This window comes from Oncorhynchus tshawytscha, linkage group LG16, assembly GCF_018296145.1.
Source record: "Oncorhynchus tshawytscha isolate Ot180627B linkage group LG16, Otsh_v2.0, whole genome shotgun sequence".
Classification (NCBI taxonomy): Eukaryota; Metazoa; Chordata; class Actinopteri; order Salmoniformes; family Salmonidae; genus Oncorhynchus; species Oncorhynchus tshawytscha.
In genome coordinates, this window is record NC_056444.1 from 26,808,922 (window position 1) to 26,833,097 (window position 24,176).

The following is a 24,176-nucleotide window of genomic DNA, read 5'->3' on the forward strand; positions in this document are numbered from 1 at the left end:
CATATTGAACACACCACTGTAACCCTACAGAAAGTGATGACCTATTCAGAGCTGATCGGTGCATCATCTGCATATTGAACACACCACTGTAACCCTACAGAAAGTGATGACCTATTCAGAGCTGATCGGTGCATCATCTGCATATTGAACACACCACTGTAACCCTACAGAAAGTGATGACCTATTCAGAGCTGATCGGTGCATCATCTGCATATTGAACACACCACTGTAACCCTACAGAAAGTGATGACCTATTCAGAGCTGATCGGTGCATCATCTGCATATTGAACACACCACTGTAACCCTACAGAAAGTGATGACCTATTCAGAGCTGATCGGTGCATCATCTGCATATTGAACACACCACTGTAACCCTACAGAAAGTGATGACCTATTCAGAGCTGATCGGTGCATCATCTGCATATTGAACACACCACTGTAACCCTACAGAAAGTGATGACCTATTCAGAGCTGATCGGTGCATCATCTGCATATTGAACACACCACTGTAACCCTACAGAAAGTGATGACCTATTCAGAGCTGATCGGTGCATCATCTGCATATTGAACACACCACTGTAACCCTACAGAAAGTGATGACCTATTCAGAGCTGATCGGTGCATCATCTGCATATTGAACACACCACTGTAACCCTACAGAAAGTGATGACCTATTCAGAGCTGATCGGTGCATCATCTGCATATTGAACACACCACTGTAACCCCACAGAAAGTGATGACCTATTCAGAGCTGATCGGTGCATCATCTGCATATTGAACACACCACTGTAACCCCACAGAAAGTGATGACCTATTCAGAGCTGATCGGTGCATCATCTGCATATTGAACACACCACTGTAACCCTACAGAAAGTGATGACCTATTCAGAGCTGATCGGTGCATCATCTGCATATTGAACACACCACTGTAACCCTACAGAAAGTGATGACCTATTCAGAGCTGATCGGTGCATCATCTGCATATTGAACACACCACTGTAACCCTACAGAAAGTGATGACCTATTCAGAGCTGATCGGTGCATCATCTGCATATTGAACACACCACTGTAACCCTACAGAAAGTGATGACCTATTCAGAGCTGATCGGTGCATCATCTGCATATTGAACACACCACTGTAACCCTACAGAAAGTGATGCTAAACTGACAACACAGGAAAGGAGATGGCGTGGTTCTGGTTTTAATGCAAAGCACTTAACCTTTACTTGAAAGAAGGTAATATACATTAAGATACATTATGAGCAAAATCATTTAACGATGGAGAGAGGAAGATATCCTTTCTTCTCCACTTGCACCAGCCCCAGAGAGTAGTGCGAAATGTTACAGTTTTTCTTAGGAAGAAAACAGTGAGAAGCAGACCTAAAACTTGTCCAGGCATCTTTACTTGCTATGATACACTGTAAAAAAGGTTCTATATTAAGCAGTAGTCCATGTCATTAACATCCTCAATAACAAAAAACAAAACAGAAAAAATAGTGTAGGGAAATTTAGGTTTTTTTATGGTTGCCCTCCAACTAAGTAGTTTAACCTCAAATGGATATATCATAAATAAATAGGGAAAGGGGGGAGAAAAAGTTTTACAAGCAGACAATCCTCTCAATCCCAGCATGGCTGGAACTTCCTGCTCTTTCTTACAAAATGTTCACACTTAAGACCGTGTGACCACTACTATTCTTCACAAACATTTTTCTTTTTTGATACTGTTGTCTTTTCTGTAGCAGGTGCATCTGCAATCCCTTATCATGCTAAACACCTCCAGGTAAAGCAGGTTAAAATGCTGGCTGCCCTTTAAAATCTGAGTAAATTAATCTGGTCTTTTTCCTATCCTGGGTGGTTGATGAGAAACGCTTTTCATAACAGAAAGTGATAGTAAACTCTGCATGAGAAAAGGAATTGGGTTTACAGCAAAGGAAGGTGTTTTTAACCAGGCCTTAAACATCATCTTCTCCCAGCTACACGAGTAGGGGGGGAGCCACTGGCATTATTATTCACATATACTCACCAATTCTAAAATTAAGTCATTTATTTAAGATCTTCTAGCTCAAATCCCAACAGCTTCAGCTGTTCTCCTTTTCTTCTGTACAAGATACGTCATTTAGCCAGCTGGACAATCAGGTGTCAGGGAGGCGGCCCTAACTTTGTACACGTTTGAACAATTCTCTCGTCTGTAAAGAGGAAGGACACTAACAGTAGTTCACAACTGAAAAGTATGAATGTGTTGGTGATGCAGTGAGCTGGGACGATAAACTGAAAAGTATCAACACTGACCACTTATTGTGGACATTTGGCTGATCGTTCATTACCCATAGGACCCTACTAGAGAAATGTGAAGTTCCAAATGAAATAAATTAGCTAATATGGATGACTATTAATGGGACAATTGATAGCAACAACATTCAAAGTAGTAGTAGTAGTAGGGGTAATATAAAAAATAACTGTGGTGCACATTAATGTTATAAACTTATCATTCAATTTATCGTGAATTCAGTCAATTTATCGTGATATGGATTTTGGTCCATATCGCCCAGCTCTAGTGGGTTTGTAGTTGAGTTGGGGGTGGGTGTTGTTGATCAGACTGAGTACATGTTCTTTGTGGTGGAACCACTCTTGCTAGACGTGTCGTCATGCGACTGGTAGCCAATCAGGAGCTTGATGGGGATACTCAGGCGCTCTTTATACTGTTGTCTGGAGAGAGAGAGATGAGAGAAAAAGAGGGAATGATGAATAGGTTCTCATTACAGTCTTACACGAATTGTCGCCACCTAGTGGTGAGCTAGAAACATTGCAGTGATGTAGGAGTAAACAAACACATACTCAAATTTACACACACACATATATACACATATGTAAATATGTTTATACATATATATACACAATGATGTATATACATAGATATATATAGAGATATACAAAAAAAAAGTATTTAGTCAGCCACCAATTGTGCAAGTTTTCCCACTTAAAAAGATGAGAGGGACCTGTAATTTTCATCAAAGGTACACTTCAACTATGACAGACAAAAATTTAATGAATTTATTTGCAAATTATGGTGGAAAACAAGTATTTGGTCAATGACAAAAGTTTCTCAATACTTTGTTATATACCCTTCGTTGGCAATGACAGAGGTCAAACGTTTTCTGTAAGACTTCACAAGGTTCACACACACACTACTGCTGGTATTTTGGCCCATTCCTCCATGCAGATCTCCTCTAGAGCAGTGATGTTTTGGGGCTGTTGCTGGGCAACATGGACTTTCAACTCCCGCCAAAGATTTTCTACGAGGTTGAGATCTGGAGACTGGCTAGGCCACTCCAGGACATTGAAATGCTTCTTACGAAGCCTCTCCTTCGTTGCCGGTGTGTTTGGGATCATTGTGATGCTGAAAGACCCAGCCACTTTTCATCTTCAATGCCCTTGCTGATGGAAGGAGGTTTTCACTCAAAATCTCACGATACATGGCCCCATTCATTTTTTCCTTTACACGGATCAGTCGTCCTGGTCCCTTTGCAGAAAAACAGCCCCGAAGCATGATGTTTCCACCCCCATGCTTCACAGTAGGTATGGTGTTCTTTGGATGCAACTCAGCATTCTTTGTCCTCCAAACACGACGAGTTGAGTTTTTACCAAAAAGTTATATTTTGGTTTCATCTGACCATATGACATTCTCCCAATCTTCTTCTGGATCATCCAAATGCTCTCTAGCAAACTTCAGACGGGCCTGGACATGTACTGGCTTAAGCAGGGGGACACATCTGGCACTGTAGGATTTGAGTCCCTGGCGGCGTAGTGTGTTACTGATGGTAGGCTTTGTTACTTTGGTCCCAGCTCTCTGCAGGTCATTTACTAGGTCCCCCAGTGTGATTCTGGGATTTTTGCTCACCGTTCTTGTGATCATTTTGACCCCACAGGGTGAGATCTTGCCTGGAGCCCCAGATCGGGCGAGATTATCAGTGGTCTTGTATGGCTTCCATTTCCTAATAATTGCTCCCACAGTTGATTTATTCAAACCAAGCTGCTTACCTATTGCAGATTCAGTCTTCCCAGCCTGGTGCAGGTCTACAATTTTGTTTCTGGTGTCCTTTGACAGCTCTTTGGTCTTGGCTATAGTGGAGTTTGGAGTGTGACTGTTTGAGGTTGTGGACAGGTGTCTTTTATACTGATAACAAGTTCAAACAGGTGCCATTAATACAGGTAATTAGTGGAGGACAGGGGAACCTCTTAAAGAAGAAGTTACAGGTCTGTGAGAGCCAGAAATATTGCTTGTTTGTAGGTGACCAAATACTTATTTTCCACCATAATTTGCAAATAAATTCATTAAAAATCCTACAATGTGATTTTCTGGATTTTTTTCTCTCTCATTTTGTCTGTCATAGTTGAAGTGTACCTATGATGAAAATTACAGGCCTCTCTCATATTTTTAAGTGGGAGAACTTGCACAATTGGTGGCTGACTAAATACTTTTTTGCCCCACTGTATATATGCAAATGTAGATATGGTATGTGTGTCATGTGTACATATATACACATATATATACACACATTAGTGGTTAGAGCGTTGGACTAGTAACCGGAAGGCTGCAAGTTCAAACCCCCGAGCTGACAAGGTACAAATCTGTCGTTCTGCCCCTGAACAAGGCAGTTAACCCACTGTTCCTAGGCCGTCATTGAAAATAAGAATTTGTTCTTAACTGACTTGTCTAGTTAAATAAAGGTAAATAAACACACACACATACATATTTATATTATATACACACACATTGTATATACGTATGCAAATATATACATACGCATATACATACATATGCATATACATATGCATATACATATATAAATATATACACACATATGCAAATATATAAACATGTATTTTTTGAGTAGTATATATATATATATACACATATACACACACATACACATACTATATATACTGCTCAAAAAAATAAAGGGAACACTTAAACAACACAATGTAACTCCAAGTCAATCACACTTCTGTGAAATCAAACTGTCCACTTAGGAAGCAACACTGATTGACAATAAATTTCACATGCTGTTGCGCAAATGGAATACACAACAGGTGGAAATTATAGGCAATTAGCAAGACACCTCCAATAAAGGAGTGGTTCTGCAGGTGGTAACCACAGACCACTTCTCAGTTCCTACGCTTCCTGGCTGATGTTTTGGTCACTTTTGAATGCTGGCAGTGCTTTCACTCTAGTGGTAGCATGAGACAGAGTCTACAACCCACACAAGTGGCTCAGGTAGTGCAGCTCATCCAGGATGGCACATCAATGCAAGCTGTGGCAAGGTTTGCTGTGTCTGTCAGCGTAGTGTCCAGAGCATGGAGGCGCTACCAGGAGACAGGCCAGTACATCAGGAGACGTGGAGGAGGCCGTAGGAGGGCAACAACCCAGCAGCAGGAGCGCTACCTCCGCCTTTGTGCAAGGAGGAGCACTGCCAGAGCCCTGCAAAATGACCCCCAGCAGGCCACAAATGTGCATGTGTCTGCTCAAACGGTCAGAAACAGACTCCATGAGGGTGGTATGAGGGCCCGACGTACACAGGTGGGGGTTGTGCTTACAGCCCAACACCGTGCAGGGCGTTTGGCATTTGCCAGAGAACACCAAGATTGGCAAATTTGCCACTGGCGCCCTGTGCTCTTCACAGATGAAAGCAGGTTCACACTGAGCACATGTGACAGACGTGACAGAGTCTGGAGACGCCGTGGAGAACGTTATGCTGCCTGCAACATCCTCCAGCATGACCGGTTTGGCGGTGGGTCAGTCATGGTATAGGGTGGCATTGCCAGAGGTAGCCTGACTGCCATTAGGTACCGAGATGAGATCCTCAGACCCCTTGTGAGACCATATGCTGGTGCAGTTGGCCCTGGGTTCCTCCTAATGCAAGACAATGCTAGACCTCATGTGTCAGCAGTTCCTGCAAGAGGAAGGCATTGATGCTATGGACTGGCCCGGCCGTTCCCCAGACCTGAATCCAATTGAGCACATCTGGGACATCATGTCTCGCTCCATCCACCAACGCCACGTTGCACCACAGACTGTCCAGGAGTTGGCGGATGCTTTAGTCCAGGTCTGGGAGGAGATCCCTCAGGAGACCATCCGCCACCTCATCAGGAGCACGCCCAGGCGTTGTAGGGAGGTCATACAGGCACGTGGAGGCCACACACACACTACTGAGCCTCATTTTGACTTGTTTTAAGGACATTACATCAAGGTTGGATCAGCCTGTAGTGTGGTTTTCCACTTTAATTTTGAGTGTGACTCCAAATCCTGACCTGACTGGGTTGATAAATTTGATTTCCATTTGTGTGTGATTGTTGTCAGCACATTCAACTATGTAAAGAAAAAAAATATTTAATAAGAATATTTCATTCATTCAGATCTAGGATGTGTTATTTTAGTGTTCCCTTTATTTTTCTGAGCAATATATACACACACACACACATACATTACATATACATACACACACGTATACATACAACTAGCTACCTTTCTTTTTACATGTATTTTGGGATTCCACCCTGTAAATGTAATTTGCCTGAAGACATGCTATTTTATTTTTATATTTAATAAAACCAGAAGTAGCATGTCGTTATTTTTAAATGTGTGCTTTTCTCCTCTAGCCCACCTGGTGTTCAACCTTCCCAAGTTATCCCATGTCACCCCTCTCCTCCGTACATTCCACTGGCTTCCAGTCGAAGCTCACATCCACTACAAGACTGGTGCTTGCCTACGGAACAGCAAGGGGCACTGCCCCTCCCTACCTTCAGGGTATGCTCAAACCCTACACCAACCCAAGCACTCCATTCTGCCACCTCTGGTCTCTTGGCTCTCTCACCTGGTTTGTTATCTTAAGAACTGTAGGTCGCTCTGGATAAGAGTGTCTGCTAAATGACTGAAAAGTAAATGTTAAATCAACACCTGTTTCAAAGGGGTGTGGTTGAATTAAAGAACCCTCTTCGGTGTAGATACACTTGAGAATCTTCCACTGGAGGAGGCAATTGGGGATAGGATGAATTTCCAAACTGCCACACGCCTACATTTGGTGACGGAGGACGAACTTTTACCCAATGGACAAAAGGAAAGAGATGTGAACCTACCCTATCGCCACGATGGCTTCCTTGTTCTGACAGTTCCCAGTCCAGATGGATATTTTATCTCCCTTGGGTCTGACGTTGACCACCGCTCCACACACGTCTTCACTGGCCTCATCAAACGACTCGCCAATTAAACACAACAGCTGCAACACACACAAATCAAGTACACAATACTCAAGATTAAATAACATGTTATTTACCCGTTAATTCACTGTCCAGCAACCCATCCTTAACAGAAGATTATACAATACTCTGGTAGTATAGTCATGAAGAGTTGCAGGAGGGTTGTGTTCATCAAAGCGAGGAAAACTGACTGAAAGATGGAGGCTCTACCTGGACCATTGCAATGTTTTTGTTGTGCCCTAATAAATACGACACAGCCCAGGGTCAAATTCATTAGGGTACACGACTGGAAACATTCAAAAACATTTTGCAATGGAAAACAAAAATGAGCCTTTCCTTCGGTCCCGTTTGCTGCCAAATGAACAGGACCCAGGTTCAGGGATAATTATACTTACTGTCTCCATCCAGTAGCGGTCAAGGTCGATTTGTCTCTGCTGTTTGCTGAGGGTCATCAGCCACCTCCCACCGAGCTTGTTCTTGTCATCCTCCCACATAGGCTTCACCCCATCCTGACACACAGTGGTGGAGGAACGTTAGCTCACAACTTGACCCCCAACGTACACCCTGGGTCCGTATTCATGAAGCGTATTACAGTATCTAGGATCAGTTTAGCATTTTAGACCATAATGAAAAACATTAAAAGGATAAGGGGGACCTGATCCTAGATCAGGGTTTCCCAAACTCTGTTCTGGCCCCCCAGGGTGCATGTTTTTGCGAAAGAACGACACAACTGATTCAAATAATCAACTAATCATCAAGCGTTGATCATTTAAATCAGCTGTCCAGTGTTAGGGCAAAAACAAAAATGGGCACACCCCCTTGGGGTCCCGAGGGCAGAGTTTGGGAAACACTGTCCTAGATCATCAGTCCTACTCAGAGGGGCTTTATATCTTCATTCAACATCATTAACTTGACAATGTACAGAAGAGCGATATGTCCTCTGATAGGATACTGTTGGTTTCAGATGTCCACTTACCTTAAATAAGCAGTAGTCACAGCCGAAGCCTAACTTACTGGGCTGCTGTATGTGGTTATATAATCTACAACACACAACCAAGAGGCACACTTAAACACAGGCCTACAGATAAAATAATATTAGACACTATGATTATAAAATGATAGTGAGACAATTGATAGTTCCATGCCATTCTCCATTTCGATTTTGGAGAGAAGTCATGAGGCACAACATTCAGGGCACAGATAGCAATACATGGCATAGAACTGCCAGTTAAAATGTCCATTCTGTAGAATTAATTTCTAGCTGCAAATGAACATTCTGCTCTGCTAAACAGGAAATGGCCCCTTTTTTCAACACTGATTAACATGATGATGCCATAGGATGGAGAGGTAGAATAAGGGGTGGTGATGTGGATTAGGAGGGAGGAGGAGGAAGAGGTAGCCTAGTGGTTAGAGCGTTGGACTAGTAACCGGAAGGTTGCAAGTTCAAAACCCCCGAGCTGACATGGTACTAATCTGTCATTCTGCCCCTGAACAGGCAGTTAACCCACTGTTCCTAGGCTGTCATTGAAAATAAGAATTTGTTCTTAACTGACTTGCCTAGTTAAATAAAGGTAAAAAAATAAAAAGAGGGAGAGGAAGAGTACTCACGCCCAGAAGTCTTCCACTGTGTCAAACTTTGCGATGAGACGGAGGTTCTCTGTCCAGCTTTTGCTCTTGTCATTTTTGAAGTACCACAGGGCCCATCTGAAGTGAGAGGACACAGTCAGAGATTCCCCATCGCACTCCCCCGTCCGCAGACAAAGGCTTCTATTTGTCTTTAGTGGGCAAATCTTACCATCTGCAACTACCAGAGTGACCAGTCAATGTGTCAGTCTGCATATCAACAGCAGTAACAGTTATGGAAATGCATGAATTGATATACATCAGCCAAACCAGGGCTAAATTCTAACATAACAGCAAATAACAGCAGACCTACAATCAATGACGCATCCAACAGCAGACCTACAATCAATGACGCATCCAACAGGAGACCTACAATCAATGACGCGTCCAACAGGAGACCTACAATCAATGAAGCGTCCAACAGGAGACCTACAATCAATGAAGCGTCCAACAGGAGACCTACAATCAATGAAGCGTCCAACAATCAATGACGCGTCCAACAGGAGACCTACAATCAATGACGCGTCCAACAGGAGACCGACAATCAATGACGCGTTCAACAGGAGACCTACAATCAATGACGCGTCCAACAGGAGACCGACAATCAATGACGCGTCCAACAGGAGACCGACAATCAATGAAGCGTCCAACAGGAGACCGACAATCAATGACGCGTCCAACAGGAGACCTACAATCAATGACGCGTCCAACAGGAGACCTACAATCAATGACGCGTCCAACAGGAGACCTACAATCAATGACGCGTCCAACAGGAGACCTACAATCAATGACGTGTCCAACAGGAAACCTACAATCAATGACGCGTCCAACAGGAGACCTACAATCAATGAAGCGTCCAACAATCAATGACGCGTCCAACAGGAGACCTACAATCAATGAAGCGTCCAACAGGAGACCTACAATCAATGAAGCGTCCAACAATCAATGACGCGTCCAACAGGAGACCTACAATCAATGAAGCGTCCAACAGGAGACCTACAATCAATGACGCGTCCAACAGGAGACCTACAATCAATGACGCGTCCAACAGGAGACCTACAATCAATGACGCGTCCAACAGCAGACCTACAATCAATGACGCGTCCAACAGCAGACCTACAATCAATGACGCGTCCAACAGCAGACCTACAATCAATGACGCGTCCAACAGGAGACCTACAATCAATGACGCGTCCAACAGGAGACCTACAATCAATGACGCGTCCAACAGGAGACCTACAATCAATGACGCGTCCAACAGGAGACCTACAATCAATGACGCGTCCAACAGGAGACCTACAATCAATGACGCGTCCAACAGGAGACCTACAATCAATGACGCGTCCAACAGGAGACCTACAATCAATGACGCGTCCAACAGGAGACCTACAATCAATGACGCGTCCAACAGGAGACCTACAATCAATGACGCGTCCAACAGGAGACCTACAATCAATGACGCGTCCAACAGGAGACCTACAATCAATGACGCGTCCAACAGGAGACCTACAATCAATGAAGCGTCCAACAGGAGACCTACAATCAATGAAGCGTCCAACAGGAGACCTACAATCAATGACGCGTCCAACAGGAGACCTACAATCAATGACGCGTCCAACAGGAGACCTACAATCAATGAAGCGTCCAACAGGAGACCTACAATCAATGAAGCGTCCAACAATCAATGACGCGTCCAACAGGAGACCTACAATCAATGACGCGTCCAACAGGAGACCTACAATCAATGACGCGTCCAACAGGAGACCTACAATCAATGACGCGTCCAACAGGAGACCTACAATCAATGACGCATCCAACAGGAGACCTACAATCAATGACGCGTCCAACAGGAGACCTACAATCAATGACGCGTCCAACAGGAGACCTACAATCAATGACGCGTCCAACAGGAGACCTACAATCAATGACGCGTCCAACAGGAGACCTACAATCAATGACGCGTCCAACAATCAATGACGCGTCCAACAATCAATGAAGCGTCCAACAATCAATGAAGCGTCCAACAATCAATGAAGCGTCCAACAGCAGACCAACAATCAATGATGTCTGTGTGGGTGGACCAATTCAGTTTGTCTGTGATGTGTACGCCGAGGAACTTAAAACTTACTACCCTCTCCACTACTGTTCCATCGATGTGGATAGGGGGGTGTTCCCTCTGCTGGACACCTACACCACCCGATGTCACAGGAAGGCCATAAAGATCATCAAGGACAACAACCACCCGAGCCACTGCCTGTTCACCCTGCTATCATCCAGAAGGCGAGGTCAGTACAGGTGCATCAAAGCTGGGACCGAGAGACTGAAAAACAGCTTCTATCTCAAGGCCATCAGACTGTTAAACAGCCACCACTAACATTGAGTGGCTGCTGCCAACACACTGACTCAACATCAGCCACTTTAATAAATGGGAATTTATGTAAAATATATCACTAGCCACTTTAAACAATGCTACTTAATATAATGTTTACATATCCTACATTATTCATCTCATATGTCTACGTATATACTGTACTCTATATCATCTACTGCATTTTTATGTAATACATGTATCACTAGCCACTTTAAACTATGCCACTTTGTTTACATACTCATCTCATATGTATATACTGTACTCGATACCATCTACTGCATCTTGCCTATGCCGCTCTGTACCATCACTCATTCATATATCTTTATGTACATATTCTTTATCCCTTTACACTTGTGTGTATAAGGTAGTAGTTTTGGAATTGTTAGATTACTCGTTGGTTATTACGGCATTGTCGGAACTAGAAGCACAAGCATTTCGCTACACTCGCATTAACATCTGCTAACCATGTGTATGTGACAAATAAAATTTGATTTGAAGGGTCCAACAGCAGACCTACAATCAATGACGCGTCCAACAGGAGACCGACAATCAATGACGCGTCCAACAGGAGACCTACAATCAATGAAGCGTCCAACAGGAGACCTTCAATCAATGAAGCGTCCAACAGGAGACCTTCAATCAATGAAGCGTCCAACAGTCCGTTCCACAGAACATACAGCAAATAAACTATAAAGATTTCCATGGCAACTACTTAACGGGTAGGATAAGGAAGGTTAAGGTATGGAAGGTTGATGTCATGTTGCTCTGCCTATAAAAATCCATTCTTAAATGGAATAAGTTTGGAACCACAAAGACCCTTCCTAGAGCTGGCCACCCAGCCAAACTGAGCAATCTGGGGAGAAGGGCCTTGGTCAGGGAGGTGATCAAGAACCCAATTGTCACTCTGACAGAGCTCAAAAGTTCCTCTGTGGAGATAGGAGAACCTTCCAGAAGGACAAGCAGGCCTTTATGGTAGTGGCCAGACAGAAGCCACCCCTCAGTAAAAGGCACATAACAGCCCACTTAGAGTTTGCTAAAAGGCACCTAAAGCCCCTCAGACCATGACAAACAAGATTTTCTGCTCTAATGAAACCAAGATCGAACTCTTTCACCTGAAAGCCAAGCGGCATGTCTGGAGGAAACCTGGCACCATCCCTACGGTGAAGCATGGTGGTGGCAGTATCATGCTGTGTTGATGTTTTTCAGCAGCAGGGACTAGGAAACTAGACAAGATTGAGGGAAAGATGAACGGAGCAAAGTACAGAGAGATCCTTGATAAAAACCAGTTCAAGAGCGCTCAGGATCTTAGACTGGGGCAAAGGTTCACCTTCCAACAGGACAACGACCCTAAGAACATAGCCAAGACAATGCAGGAGTGGCTTCGGGACAAGTCTCAATATCCTTGAGTGGCCCAGCAACGCTCCCCATCCAACCTGATAGAGCTTGAGAGGATCTGCAGAGAATAATGGGAGAAACTCCCCAAATACAGGTGTGCCAAGCTTGTAGTGTCATACCCAAAAAGACTTGCGGCTGTAATTGCTGCCTAAGGTGATTCAACAGGGTCTGAATACTTATGTAAATGTGATATTTCAGTTTATTATTTATACATTTGCAAAAATTTGCAAAACTTTGTCATTATGGGGTATTGTGTATAGATTGAGGGGGAGAAAACAATTGAATCCATTGTAGAATAATTGTGTAACGTAACAAAACATGGGAGTCAAGGAGTCTGAATACTTTCCCAATGCACTGTATGTTATTGCCTATGCATTCATTTCCCCATCGTGTACAACAGCAAGTGTAAGTAACATGCTTACACTAACATGTTGAACAGCAGAACCAGGCAGTCTTCCATTGTTCACCAGTCCTACCACTATTCTATCATCCCTTTGCCAGGAAGAGCATAGTATTGTAGGGGAGGGAGGGATGGAGAGGTGGATAGGGCATGGCCTGAACCCTGTGCCCCCCGCCACACTAAATTTATACACATGCCCCTCCTGGTCCCTTCCTGAAAAGTCCCCCGTGGTTAATTATCACACTGACTATCAGCAGATAAGTAGGCTAGAGAGGAAGCACTCTAGTGTTGCCCGACTGAAACATATATTGTTATTATTACACAACACCAGTGTTGAGACGAGAAAACACGTGGAGTGACTCGTCTGATGAACCAGGTTGAGTTCATAGACATGTGTAAACAAAAACACTAATGTGTCAATTAACGTAAAGTGGTCTACTCTACTGCTGTTGGGGTCCTGAAGAAAAGACCACACTAAATTGATGTTGAGCCACGTACCCATAAACACAGTGTGTTGAAGTCCAGAACTCCCTACAACAGACTCCAGACTGTCTAGTCCCTAGCATCACCCAGAAAAACATCAACAGGAGGAAGAGGTTGCGCAAGGCTTGTTTTTTTCTCTGGCGGTGGTGTAATGCCACCCCAAAGTTACATTCAGAGAGCTGAAAAGTACCAACTCCAAAACCAATGTAGATCAAAAAGAGGCTTATGTGGAGAGGAGTAGGCATGGCTGAATTTTAGAGCCCCCCCATCTTGGCAGTGTAGAATATCCTGCAATTCTAAACATCTCCATGGAGCTGAGCATGTTTTGCAGTTTCAAAGCCAAATTCCTGCAATTCTATGTATTTTTCCATGGCTAATGCTGTGTTATTTTGCTTACACATAATAACAAAAATCAATCATTGTTTTTGGAATTTTCAAATCTCCCTGTCTATCTTTGATTTAGGTGATTGTTAGTTCTCAATTTAAAAATAAAATAAAAATAGGTACATTATCTTTTCTATATACGTTACATCTGGTTTTAGTTGTGTACATTTTATTTATATTATACACTACTGGTCAAAAGTTTCAGAACACCTACTCACTCAAAGGTTTTTCTTAATTTTTTTACATTTCCACATTGTAGAATAATAGCCACCAGCTGCATTAAGTACTGCAGTGAATCTCCTCCTCATGGACTGCACCAGATTTGCCAGTTCTTGCTATGAGATGTTACCCCACTCTTCCACCAAGGCACCTGCAAGTTCCAGGACATTTCTATGGGGAATGGCCCTAGCCCTCACCCTCCAATCCAACAGTTCCCAGACGTGCTCAATGGGATTGAGATCTGGGCTCTTTGCTGGCCATGGCAGAACACTGACATTCCTGTCTTGCAGGAAATCACGCACAGCACAAGCAGTATGGCTGGTGGAATAGTCATGCTGGAGGGTCATATCAGGATGAGCATCACATGAGGGAGGATGTCGTCTTCCCTGTAACGCACAGCGTTGAGATTGCCTGCAATGAAAATCTCAGTCCGATGATGCTGTGACACACCGCCCCAGACCATGACAGACCCTCCACCTCCAAATTGATCCCGCTCCAGAGTACAGGCCTCGGTGTAATGCTCATTCCTTTGACGATAAACGCTAATCCGACCATCACCCATGATGAGACAAAACCGCAACTCGTCAGCAAAGAACACTTTTTGCCAGTCCCGTCTGGTGCCGCAACGGTGGGTTTGTGCCCATAGTCAACGTCGTTGCCGGTGATGTCTGGTGAGGACCTGCCTTACAACAGCCCTACAAGCCCTCAGTCCAGCCTCTCTCAGCCTATTGTGGACAGTCTGAGTACTGATGGAGGGACTGTGCGTTCCTGGTGTAACTCGGGCAGTTGTTGCCATCCTGTACCTGTCCCACAGTTGTGATGTTCGTATGTACCGATCCTGTGCAGGTGCTGTTACACGTGGTCTGCCACTGCGAGGACAATCAGCTGTCCGTCACAGTACGGACATTGCAATTTTTTGCTCTGGCCACATCTGCAGTCCTCATGCCTCCTTGCAGCATGCCTAAGGCACGTTCACGCAGATGAGCAGGGACCCTGGGCAACTTTCTTTTGGTGTTTTTCAGAGTCAGTAGAAAGGCCTCTTTAGTGTCTTAAGTTTTCATAACTGTAACCTTAATTTCCTACCATCTAAGCGTCTTAACGACCGTTCCACAGGTGCATGTTCATTAATTGTTTATGGTTCATTGAACAAGCATGGGAAACCGTGTTTAAACCCTTTACAATAGAGATCTGTTAAGTTTTTTGGAATTTTATGAATTATCGTTGAAAGACAGGGTCCTGAAAAAAGGTTTAGCAAGCAAAGAAGTATTAAACATATCAAAATATTTTATATTTAAGATTCTTCAAATAGCCACCCTTTGCCTTGACGACAGTTTGGCACACTCTTGGCATTCTCTCAACCAGCTTCATGAGGTAGTCACCTGGAATGCATTTCAATTAACAGTTGTGCTTTCTTAAAAGTTAATTTGTGGAATTTCTTTCCTTCTTAATGCGTTTGAGCCAATCAGTTGTGTTGTGAGGGGGGTATCCAGAAGAACACCCTAGTTGGTAAAAGACAAAGTCCATATTATTGCAAGAACAGCTCAAATAAGCAAAAAGAAACAATCCATCATTACTTTACAGTCCCTCCAGGATTTTGCAACATTTTTTGGTGATTTGTGGCCCAAAAAATGTTTGTTTTTTTACACATTAATTTCACATAAAACAACTAAAAGTAATGTGCTAAGCCGATTTTAAACAGAATACAAAAACCATTAGAAACATCTAAAGTACTCAATTTTGTTTATTTTTCAGAACGAACAGCTCTGTCAAAATCCATTCACACATTCACTCACACCTCTCCATCAGGCTTGGGGATTGCTATCAACACGAGATGCACTTCCCATTCCCACTCCCTCAAAAAAAAAAAAAAAAAAAAAAAGCCCAAATAAAGGTTAGACTGGAGAGAGATGAGTGCCGACCACCCTACTAAGGGTTAGGCCAAGAAACACAAGCAATGGACAATTTGGAAATTTGTCCAAATTTGAGATTTTTGGTTCCAACCGCTTGTCTTTGTGAGATGCAGTGTGGGTGAACGGATGATCTGAGCATGTATATTTCCCACCGTGAAGCATGGAGGAGGTGGTGTTATGGTGTTTTGCTGGTGACACTGGCTGTGATTTATTTAGAATTCAAGGCATACTTAACCAGCATGGCTATCACAGCATTCTGCAGCGATATGCCATCCCATCTTGTTTGGGCTTAGTGGGGCTATAATTTGTTTTCCAACAGGACAATGACCCAACACACCTCCAGGCTCTGTAAGGGCTATTTTACCAAGGAAGAGAGTGATGCATCAGATGACCTGGCCTCCACAATCCCCCGACATCAACCAAATTGAGATGGTTTGAGATGAGTCGGACCGCAGAGTGAAGGAAAAGAAGCCAACAAGTGCTCAGCATACATGGAAACTCCTTCAAGACTGTTGGAAAAGCATTCCAGGTGAAGCTGGTTGAGAGAACGCCAAGAGTGTGCAAAGCTGTCAGCAAGACAAAGGGTGGCGCCATTGAAGAATCTCAAATATATTTAGATTTTTTATTTTTTACACTTTTTGTGTTTTCATAGTTCTGATGTCTACACTATGATTCTACAAATAGTAAAAATAAAGAAAACCCAATGAATGAGTAGGTGTTCTAAAACTTTTGACCGGTAGTGTATATTATATATACATACACACACACACATTCATGTGTATACACACACACATTCATGTGTATACACACACACACACACACTCATTCATGTGTATACACACACACACACACACTCATTCATGTGTATACACACACACACACTCATTCATGTGTATACACACACACACACACTCATTCATGTGTATACACACACACACACACACTCATTCATGTGTATACACACACACACACTCATTCATGTGTATACACACACACACACATTCATGTGTATACACACACACACACATTCATGTGTATACACACACACACACACACATTCATGTGTATACACACACACATTCATGTGTATACACACACACATTCATGTGTATACACACACACATTCATGTGTATACACACACACATTCATGTGTATACACACACACATTCATGTGTATACACACACACATTCATGTGTATACACACACACATTCATGTGTATACACACACACACATTCATGTGTATACACACACACACATTCATGTGTATACACACACACACATTCATGTGTATACACACACACACATTCATGTGTATACACACACACACACATTCATGTGTATACACACACACACATTCATGTGTATACACACACACACATTCATGTGTATACACACACACACATTCATGTGTATACACACACACTCATTCATGTGTATACACACACACTCATTCATGTGTATACACACACACTCATTCATGTGTATACACACACACTCATTCATGTGTATACACACACACATGTGTATACACACACACACATTCATGTGTATACACACACACACACTCATGTGTATACACACACACACACTCATGTGTATACACACACACACACTCATGTGTATACACACACACTCATGTGTATACACACACACTCATGTGTATACACACACACTCATGTGTATACACACACACTCATTCATGTGTATACACACACACACACTCATTCATGTGTATACACACACACTCATTCATGTGTATACACACACACACACTCATTCATGTGTATACACACACACACTCATTCATGTGTATACACACACTCATTCATGTGTATACACACACTCATTCATGTGCATACACACACACTCATTCATGTGCATACACACACTCATTCATGTGCACACACACACTCATTCATGTGCACACACACACTCATTCATGTGCACACACACACTCATTCATGTGCACACACACACTCATTCATGTGCACACACACTCATTCATGTGCACACACACACTCATTCATGTGCACACACACACTCATTCATGTGCACACACACACATGTGCACACACACACTCATTCATGTGCACACACACACTCATTCATTCATGTGCATACACACAAACACATTCATGTGCACACACACACTCATTCATTCATGTGCACACACACACACTCATTCATTCATGTGCATACACACACACATTCATGTGCATACACACACACACATTCATGTGCATACACACACACACACACATTCATTCATGTGCATACACACACACACACTCATTCATGTGCATACACACACACATTCATTCATGTGCATACACACACATACATTCATTCATGTGCATACACACACATACATTCATTCATGTGCACACACACACACATTCATGTGCACACACACACTCATGTGCACACACACACACTCCTTCAGTTGCGCACACGCGCGCACACACACATACACACACGTATATACACACACACGTATATACACACACGTATATACACACACACGTATATACACACACACGTATATACACACACACGTATACACACACACACGCGCGTATACACACACACACACACGCGTATACACACACACACACACGCGTGTACACACACACACACGTGTATACACACACACGTGTATACACACACACGTGTATACACACACACACACACGTGTATACACACACACACGTACACACACACGTGTATACACACGTGTACACACACACACGTGTATACACACGTGTACACACACACACACGTGTATACACACACACGCGTATACACACACACGCGCGTATACACACACACGCGCGTATACACACACACGCGCGTATACACACACGCGTATACACACACGCGCGTATACACACACGCGCGTATATACACACACGCGCGTATATACACACGCGCGTATATATACACACACGCGCGCGCATATATACACACACGCGCGCATATATACACACACGCGCGCATATATACACACACGCGCGCATATACACACGCGCGTATATACACACACGCGTATATACACACGCGCGTATATACACACGCACGTATATACACACACGCGCGTATATACACACGCGCGTATATACACACGCGTGTATATACACACGCGCGTATATACACACGCACGTATATACACACGCGCGTATATACACACGCGCGTATATACACACGCGCGTATATACACACGCGCGTATATACACACGCGCGTATATACACACGCGCGTATATACACACGCACACACGCGCGCATATACACACACGCGCGTATATACACACACGCGCGTATATACACACGCACGCGCGTATACACGCACACTCGCGTATACACGCACACGCGCGTATACACGCACACGCGCGTATACACGCACACGCGCGTATACACGCACACGCGCGTATACACGCACACGCGCGCATACACGCACACGCGCGCATACACGCACGCACACACACGCACACGCGCGCACACACGCTCACGTACACACGCGCGTATACACGCACACGCGCGTATACACGCACACGCGCGCATACACGCACACGCGCGCATACACGCGCGCATATACGCACACGCGCATATACACGCGCGCGCATATATACGCACACGCGCATATACACGCACACGCGCATATACACGCACACGCGCATATACACGCACACGCGCATATACACGCACACGCGCATATACACGCACACGCGCATATACACGCACACGCGCATATACACGCACACGCGCATATACACGCACACGCGCATATACACGCACACGCGCATATACACGCACACGCGCATATACACGCACACGCGCATATACACGCACGCACACGCGTATATACACGCACGCACACGCGTATATACACGCACACGCGTATATACACGCACACGCGTATATACACGCACATATACACGCACACGCGTATATACACACACACGCGTATATACACACACACGCGTATACACACACACACGCGTATACACACACACGCGTATACACACACACACGCGTATACACACACACACGCATATACACACACACACGCGTATACACACACACACGCGTATACACACACACACACGCGCGTATACACACACACACACGCGCGTATACACACACACACACGCGCGTATACACACACACACACACGCGTATACACACGCGCGTATACACACGCGCGTATACACACGCGCGTATACACACGCGCGTATACACACGCGCGTATACACACGCGCGTATACACACGCGCGTATACACACACGCGTATACACACACACGCGTATACACACACACGCGTATACACACACACGCGTATACACACACACGCGTATACACACACACGCGTATACACACACACGCGTATACACACACACGCGTATACACACACACACGCGTATACACACACACGCGTATACACACACACGCGTATATACACACACGCATATACACACACACGCGTATACACACACACGCGTGTATATACACACACACACACACGCGCGTATATACACACACACACACGCGCGTATATACACGCACATATACACACACACGCGCGTATATACACACACACACGCGCGCGTATATACACGCACATATACACACACACGCGCGTATATACACACACACGCGCGTATATACACACACACGCGCGTATATACACACACGCGCGTATATACACACACGCGCGTATATACACACACGCGCGTATATACACACACGCGCGTATATACACACACGCGCGTATATACACACACGCGCGTATATACACACACGCGCGTATATACACACACGCGCGTATATACACACACACGCGCGTATATACACACACACGCGCGTATATACACACACACACGTATATACACACACACGCGCGTATATACACACACACACGCGTATATACACACACACACACGCGTATACACACGCGTATACACACACACACCACACACGTATATACACACACACATATATATAAAACACTGTGGACATAGGTGGCCCTAAATAACACTTAGGCGGCCTGCCCAAGGATGTCAATGGCAGAAAAATCCTTGCGAATAGAATCTGAAATCCACTGGTCTAGGATCAAGTTTTTCAAACAGTAAAAAAGATCAGAACTATGGAGTTTTAAAGCATCAGAATGGCCCAGAATCTGTGGTTATGGAGGGACAGCATCCACCTGAGGCAGGGACAGGACAGACAGAAAGGTCTAGAGTGGGTCTACTGAGGCAGTGTTTTATGTCAGCAGTTCTACCCGGTCCGATGTACTGCCTACAGTAGTCTATGGCCTGGCTCCCTATTCAAAAGACAGCCACTCGATTGGATGTGCTACAACAGACAAAAGTGATGACATCACAATGTCAAATCTATAGAGAGCAAGTTTGATCAGCTTTGTTCTTCATCTAGGTTTAGGGATAAAGCTAGCTGTGAGCATGTGAATGGAAATATTTTAGGAAGCACCAAAGCGTTTTGGCCTAGTGAGCGTGACCCTAGTATCCCCATCTGGGTTATGTTAATTTAGGCACACAATAACACATTTTTAAAAGGTTTTGCAACTTTAAAAAAACTTAGTTTCTTATTGGACAAGTCCAGTTCTGATTGTCATTTCCCTTCCGTTTGGTATCTAATGAATGAACAAGACCCTGGGGTTTATTCACTAGGAACAAAACGGAAGCCAACAGAACGAAAGAGGGAGGGACCTACCTGAAATTGTTCAATAGAAACTCTTGTTTTTGTTGCAGTACCCCAGGGATGTAATCATTAGTCCAAACAATTGCGTTTTGCAACGAGTTTCTATTGGACAAATTCAGGTAGCCCCCCCCCTCGGTTTCCCCCTAATGAATATACTCCTGGTGTCAACGCTGAGCAGCAGATGTGTTGTAATCAGCAGCCAGTTGTCAGCAAAGTGGAAATATTGTACCAAACAAGCACTGCTTCCAGCCCAAACATCTACAGGACAGACATATAAGTCACATACAAGTCTTACACAGCACCCGGGTCAGAGAGAAAGTCTCAGCTATTTGGTGGAGGTTCTACTGTAGTGAGTCATGGGCTACAGTGGCAGAGTAAGGAGCCCCTCTCTGTATTGACCTATGGTGAATAATTTGGCAATCACAGGCAGAGTAGATTCAATGAGGAGACATATTTTCTAATCCTATCTGTTATGCTATATAAAGCTGGTATTCTGCAAAGTAATAGCCTATGTTTCAGGCTACCTGTGTTACTGATTGTTGCATGTGCTGACTACCACACAAAAAGTTCTCATTTACTAATTGTAATGCACAAAAGCAGACAGACACACTGTACCCATACTTGTTTTGCAGGGGGTGTTTGATGTACTGCTCGGAATCAGTGACCACAGGTGGTGCAGTGGGGATTACTTCAGGTTGGGGCTCTTCTGTTTCAGGTGCATTCTGGATGGGATGACACAGCAAAAACATTCATCAGTACAATATTAGCTGTTTGCAGGAAATCTGACATCTTTAGACCCATCCTGCCAATAGCTCCTAACATACACAATCATATCAATATCAAGGATAATTATGGAAACTAACTGGGGCAGCAGGTAGCCTAGTGGTTAAAGCTTTGGGCCAGTAACTGAAAGGTTGCTAGATGGAATCCACGAGCTGACAAGGTAAAAATCTGTCATTCTGCTCCCGAACAAGTCTAAACTGACTTGCCTAGTTAAACAATGGTTACATTTAATAAAACTACTACAGACACAAACAATACTACATGTATTCTATCCATGTCGGACTACATTTTAACGTTTTGAATAAAGACAAAACTAGGATTTCTGCCATTTCTACTACTGAATGATACACACAACGCCTCTACATGTCTACTGAATATCTACCAACATCTCTGTAGAAGATGCTGAAGATCTAGACTTCCACTATTGAAAGATCTAGAACAAGGTGATGTGAGGTGACAATGCTAGCCGGCTCTGTTTTGTCAATGTGGTTAGCTAGCTAGCTACGTTTTCTGTTCACCTGAGACTAAGACAAACGTTTGTGTAGTTAGCCATTACTAATAGCTACTAGAGAGCCACATGTGATTGAAACTCTACCTAGTACTCTGTAGCTAACTCCTAAGTAGTTAGCTAGACCGTCCATATGCTTCATCTCTGATTCATTGATTCGCCGCAAGTCATGCGCCTGCTGGATGGGGCTGATTCCAAGATAGCTAACTACTTCAGTATACTGGATGACTCACTCACTAGTACGTTAACTAGCCAACTAAATCACTTTTAACGTTAACTTCTACAGTTGCTAGTTAGCTAATTCAATAACGTCCGATTGTTCCCAATTAGCTATACGACAATGTAGCTAGCTAACTAGTTACAACTAGTAATTCATTCAATTTGGCCCCAAAACAGGTTAATTTGTGCAAAATATTTGCAGATTCAAATGAGCAAGCCCCATGGCAGCAAGTTAGCTAGCTAGCCTGATGGCTATAGTTAGCAAGGTAACGTAAAATCTAGCTAACACAGCACAGACACACGTGTCTAGATGTCACATTTTTTTATAGTGTAAATAAAAACCTATCACAAATACGATCAATAGTTTTGAAGGGACACAGTAACAGTGTAGTATATTGTATTGACTCAATGAACCAAGTATTAACTACCTAGCGATGTCCAGTCCCTCCCTGCCAACAGTCTCCAATGCCACCCCCTAAATCCATCGCTAGCATTGCTGAGCATGTTGGAACCAGACACCAACACTTTCACAGATCCTGGAGCAAAATATTCCGTTAAAACCTGGTAGATTTACACCCTATAAGATGAAACTTAACCAAATAAAAAAAGGATGGGTTCTACATTCAGTTTTTATTCGTGAAATGTCCACATACCTCGATCTCGCTTACCGGCTCCGAAGTCGCCATCTTGCCTGTAGAAATGATCCTGTCCGTTCGGAGCTGGTGCGTCACGAATCACTCAAAAATATACGGAAGCCTTTTTAGTTCAAGAGCATGTGAATGGCAGAAAGCCCGCTATCCCTGACAGTAGACTTTTCGCACGCAGGTATATTATCACTATTTATTCCAGCTATAATACTACAAATATTTAAGTCTCCACTACACTGTGACAAAGGAATGGACCCGGGAATA

At 43.8% G+C, this 24,176-nt stretch overlaps 1 protein-coding gene across 2 annotated transcripts; it reads right to left on the minus strand.

The window, feature by feature from the left end:
* Positions 1-1,185: 1,185 nt before the first annotated feature.
* Positions 1,186-24,016, minus strand: LOC112253189 (eukaryotic translation initiation factor 4E-like). Of its 2 annotated transcripts, none has more exons than XM_042299040.1 (7): positions 23,919-24,016; positions 22,377-22,477; positions 8,863-8,958; positions 8,231-8,294; positions 7,650-7,763; positions 7,135-7,274; positions 1,186-2,706 (listed from the first exon to the last, which is right to left on the minus strand). In XM_042299040.1, exons 1-7 carry the CDS (start codon positions 23,949-23,951, stop codon positions 2,592-2,594), a joined length of 663 nt encoding a protein of 220 aa, XP_042154974.1. In that variant the 5' UTR covers positions 23,952-24,016; the 3' UTR covers positions 1,186-2,591. The 2 variants fall into 2 exon arrangements, with proteins under 2 accessions (XP_042154974.1, XP_042154975.1); XM_042299041.1 differs by having other exon boundaries at positions 23,934-23,966.
* Between the last annotated feature and the right edge of the window lie 160 nt (positions 24,017-24,176).